This window comes from Embiotoca jacksoni, unplaced genomic scaffold, assembly GCF_022577435.1.
Source record: "Embiotoca jacksoni isolate LCO1_2020_lvr unplaced genomic scaffold, fEmbJac1.0.p SCAF_68, whole genome shotgun sequence".
Classification (NCBI taxonomy): domain Eukaryota; kingdom Metazoa; phylum Chordata; class Actinopteri; family Embiotocidae; genus Embiotoca; species Embiotoca jacksoni.
In genome coordinates this window covers 814,771-820,148 of record NW_027185423.1, presented here as the reverse complement: position 1 = coordinate 820,148, position 5,378 = coordinate 814,771, and the positions used below count along the sequence as shown (strand labels likewise).

The 5,378-nt window shown below is 37.0% G+C and overlaps 1 protein-coding gene across 1 annotated transcript in view; it reads right to left on the bottom strand.

Annotated features, from left to right (window-relative positions):
- Positions 1 to 2,704: 2,704 nt before the first annotated feature.
- Positions 2,705 to 5,378, bottom strand: part of LOC138214149 (atrial natriuretic peptide receptor 1-like) — a 12,696-nt gene continuing 10,022 nt past the window's right edge. The window contains 6 exon segments of the mRNA XM_069175522.1: positions 2,705 to 3,790; positions 3,793 to 3,928; positions 4,008 to 4,099; positions 4,537 to 4,635; positions 4,706 to 4,858; positions 4,934 to 5,073. Coding sequence (XP_069031623.1) covers positions 3,756 to 3,790; positions 3,793 to 3,928; positions 4,008 to 4,099; positions 4,537 to 4,635; positions 4,706 to 4,858; positions 4,934 to 5,073 — 655 coding nt within the window. The 3' untranslated portion in view covers positions 2,705 to 3,755.

Here is a 5,378-nt window from a genome sequence, read left to right as displayed (position 1 = left end):
TGTTTTATAGTTATTATTATTAATATTCACAATACAAAGAGAAGTAAAGTGTTTTATATTTATTATTATTCATATTCACAGTACAAAGAGAAGTAAAGAGTTTTATAGTTATTATTATGAATATTCACAATACAAAGAGAAGTAAAGTGTTTTATAGTTATTATTATTAATATTCACAGTACAAAGAGAAGTAAAGTGTTTTATAGTTATTATTATTAATATTCACAGTACAAAGAGAAGTAAAGAGTTTAATAGTTATTATTATTAATATTCACAGTACAAAGAGAAGTAAAGAGTTTAATAGTTATTATTATTAATATTCACAGTACAAAGAGAAGTAAAGAGTTTTATAGTTATTATTATGAATATTCACAATACAAAGAGAAGTAAAGTGTTTTATAGTTATTATTATTAATATTCACAGTACAAAGAGAAGTAAAGAGTTTTATAGTTATTATTATGAATATTCACAATACAAAGAGAAGTAAAGTGTTTTATAGTTATTATTATTAATATTCACAGTACAAAGAGAAGTAAAGTGTTTTATAGTTATTATTATTAATATTCACAGTACAAAGAGAAGTAAAGAGTTTAATAGTTATTATTATTAATATTCACAGTACAAAGAGAAGTAAAGAGTTTAATAGTTATTATTATTAATATTCACAGTACAAAGAGAAGTAAAGTGTTTTATAGTTATTATTATTAATATTCACAGTACAAAGAGAAGTAAAGAGTTTAATAGTTATTATTATTAATATTCACAGTACAAAGAGAAGTAAAGTGTTTTATAGTTATTATTATTAATATTCACAGTACAAAGAGAAGTAAAGAGTTTTATAGTTATTATTATGAATATTCACAGTACAAAGAGAAGTAAAGAGTTTTATAGTTATTATTATTAATATTCACAATACAAAGACAAGTAAAGAGTTTTATAGTTATTATTATGAATATTCACAATACAAAGAGAAGTAAAGAGTTTTATAGTTATTATTATTAATATTCACAGTACAAAGAGAAGTAAAGAGTTTAATAGTTATTATTATTAATATTCACAATACAAAGAGAAGTAAAGAGTTTTATATTTATTATTATTAATATTCACAATACAAAGAGAAGTAAAGAGTTTTATATTTATTATTATTAATATTCACAATACAAAGAGAAGTAAAGAGTTTTATAGTTATTATTATGAATATTCACAATACAAAGAGAAGTAAAGAGTTTTATATTTATTATTATTAATATTCACAATACAAAGAGAAGTAAAGAGTTTTATATTTATTATTATTAATATTCACAGTACAAAGAGAAGTAAAGAGTTTTATATTTATTATTATTAATATTCACAATACAAAGAGAAGTAAAGAGTTTTATATTTATTATTATTAATATTCACAATACAAAGAGAAGTAAAGAGTTTTATAGTTATTATTATTAATATTCACAATACAAAGAGAAGTAAAGAGTTTTATATTTATTATTATTAATATTCACAATACAAAGAGAAGTAAAGAGTTTTATAGTTATTATTATGAATATTCACAATACAAAGAGAAGTAAAGAGTTTTATATTTATTATTATGAATATTCACAATACAAAGAGAAGTAAAGAGTTTTATATTTATTATTATTAATATTCACAATACAAAGAGAAGTAAAGAGTTTTATATTTATTATTATTAATATTCACAGTACAAAGAGAAGTAAAGAGTTTTATATTTATTATTATTAATATTCACAATACAAAGAGAAGTAAAGAGTTTTATAGTTATTATTATTAATATTCACAGTACAAAGAGAAGTAAAGTGTTTTATAGTTATTATTATTAATATTCACAATACAAAGAGAAGTAAAGAGTTTTATATTTATTATTATTAATATTCACAGTACAAAGAGAAGTAAAGAGTTTTATATTTATTATTATTAATATTCACAATACAAAGAGAAGTAAAGAGTTTTATATTTATTATTATTAATATTCACAGTACAAAGAGAAGTAAAGAGTTTTATATTTATTATTATTAATATTCACAATACAAAGAGAAGTAAAGAGTTTTATATTTATTATTATTAATATTCACAATACAAAGAGAAGTAAAGAGTTTTATAGTTATTATTATTAATATTCACAATACAAAGAGAAGTAAAGAGTTTTATAGTTATTATTATTAATATTCACAATACAAAGAGAAGTAAAGAGTTTTATATTTATTATTATTAATATTCACAATACAAAGAGAAGTAAAGAGTTTTATAGTTATTATTATGAATATTCACAATACAAAGAGAAGTAAAGAGTTTTATATTTATTATTATGAATATTCACAATACAAAGAGAAGTAAAGAGTTTTATATTTATTATTATTAATATTCACAATACAAAGAGAAGTAAAGAGTTTTATATTTATTATTATTAATATTCACAGTACAAAGAGAAGTAAAGAGTTTTATATTTATTATTATTAATATTCACAATACAAAGAGAAGTAAAGAGTTTTATAGTTATTATTATTAATATTCACAGTACAAAGAGAAGTAAAGTGTTTTATAGTTATTATTATTAATATTCACAATACAAAGAGAAGTAAAGAGTTTTATATTTATTATTATTAATATTCACAGTACAAAGAGAAGTAAAGAGTTTTATATTTATTATTATTAATATTCACAGTACAAAGAGAAGTAAAGAGTTTTGTTTGTTGTTTTTGAGGCAGAAAAACCTTTTCTCCTCAGATTTGGAACATTTCTTCATAAAGCAGCAGTTTTAACATTGTGAGTAACTTTTTTATGTTTTCATGAGATCTGCTGCTGAAAATTAAAATTTCTGACAAAACATTCAAACAAACATCAAACAAGACACGAAGAGACTCGTCGGGTTCATCTGAATTTATGTTTAATAAGAATCACGATGAACAGAAACTGACGTCATCGTAGAAGTCGGATACGTGAACGTTTGACGTAGAGACATTAAAGACGATTTACTTCGTAGAACATCGATCTCAAACTCACTGAAGCACAATGGCTTAATACTTAAAAGACAAACAGGAAGTGAAGCGAGCGTTTAAAAAGGGGGCGGGGCCACGTAAAGTAAACGTAGGAGCCAGTCGGTCACAACAGCTGTCAGAGTCTTCCTGTTGCTACGGTAACACGCCTGCAGGCTTTTCACTCGAAGATTGTTCATCGTAGATTTAAATTTGTTCACGTCAACGATGACTGTTTAACGCACACCAAAGTTAGTGACGGAGTTCCACAGGGTTCGATGCTCGGGCCGATACCTTTCACATAATACAGGCTTCCCTCAGGTGATATTATTCATGCCATGCAGCTAGCGAGGTTGCTACCAGTCGGCGGGGTCGTGTTGAGCTTGTTAATGCAGCAGTTTCCTTCCAGTTGCCGGACGTCCACGATGGGACTGAACACACAACCACACGAGAGCGGCCCGGACCAGGTCCACGAACACGGATGTCCTGTCCCACCTGAGCGCCGTCGGGACGATTAGCTGTTGGTCATCAACGAGAGTCTACACGTCAAAGTTGAAGCTGAGGAATTTCAGTATAAAATGTGACACTCTAGTGGTACGTGCTGGTATTGCAGCTGAAGACACTTCTGGATCAGAACCGTTTTACAGACCTGAAGCTACGAACTCTTTTATATCCAGTTTATAGTTAAAACATGAAAACAAACAGGTCGATGCAGAACATCGAACACGTAACGGCGTCACATCAAACGGTAGACCAGAGTCCGGTCATCAGGCCGGGTCCCGGAGCAGCTCGTTGTTCAGACACCCGGCGTGGACGGAAACGGCTCCTTCTCCGTCTCCACGGGAACGTGTTTGGTCGTCCTGGTTTCGGCGCCGACGTCCTCGGAGACCGGAGACGTCTTCTTGCCCTCCAGCCAGTAGGTCACCATGTCTCCTTTCCCCTGGTGGACACCGGACAGGTAAAGATTATTACTGGCCGGCCGGCGCCACCTGTCGTGTCGGTGGGCGTGGCCAGCTCACCTTCACCTGCAGCGTTCCTCTGCACTCCAACACGTAGCCGCCGATCTCCTCCAGCAGGTAGAAGGTGCTGCAGCTGCACTGGATCTTCAGGGCTGGAACACAGAGAGCAGCGACATACCAAAGTCACGGACGGACGGGCGGACGGACGGACGGACAGGCGGACGGACAGGCGGACGGACAGGCGGACGGACGGACGGACGAACGGACGGACGGGCGGACGGACGGACGGACAGGCGGACGGACAGGCGGACGGACGGGCGGACGGACAGGCGGACGGACAGGCGGACGGACGGACGGACGGACGGGCGGGCGGACGGACGGACGGACGGACGGACGGACAGGCGGACGGACAGGCGGACGGACGGGCGGACGGACAGGCGGACGGACAGGCGGACGGACAGGCGGACGGACGGACGGACGGACGGACGGACGGACGGGCGGGCGGACGGACGGATGTCCTCGAGTGCACCGTCGCGGAAAGGCCTTTCGGTAACTATGACAACAAGGTGAAGGAGACGGTGGGTGTTACCCAGGCTCGTGGACTCCATCCTGGACGCGGTGTTGACGGTGTCTCCGAACAGGCAGTACCTGGGCATCTTCGTCCCCACGACGCCGGCGACCACCGGACCTGAGGAGCACCGGACACAACGATCAGAGAGGCGACGGCGGTTCGGAGCGCCGGCGGACCGTCTTCGTACCGGAGTGGACGCCGGCCCGGATCTGCAGCAGCGTGTTGGGTTTGTGGGGGATCCTGAAGGTGCGGCAGACGCCGACCAGGTCCAGAGCCATGCTGGCGATCTCGGAGGCGTGGAGGATCCCGTTCTCCGGGGGAACGCCGGACACCACCATGTCTGCTCAACGACGAAGGAACGTCGGTAACACGCCAACAAACACGTAGACAACATACGAGCTGCTCGCTCGCTTACAGGCGTCTCCGATGGTCTCCACCTTGTACACGTCGTAGTTATCGATGATGTCATCGAACGTGGTGTAGAGCTTGTTGAGGAAGTCCACGACCTGGTAGGGAGTACTGCTGCTGGACAGCTGGGTGAAGCCCACGATATCACTACACACACACACACACACACACACCACACACACACACACACACACACACACACACACACACACACACACACAGACACACCACACACACACACACACACACACACAGACACACCACACACACACACACACACACACACACACACACACACACACACACACACAGACACACCACACACACACACACACACACACACACACACACACACACACACACACACACCACACACACAGACACACCACAGACACACACAGACACACACACACACACACACACTCACACACACACACACACACACACACACA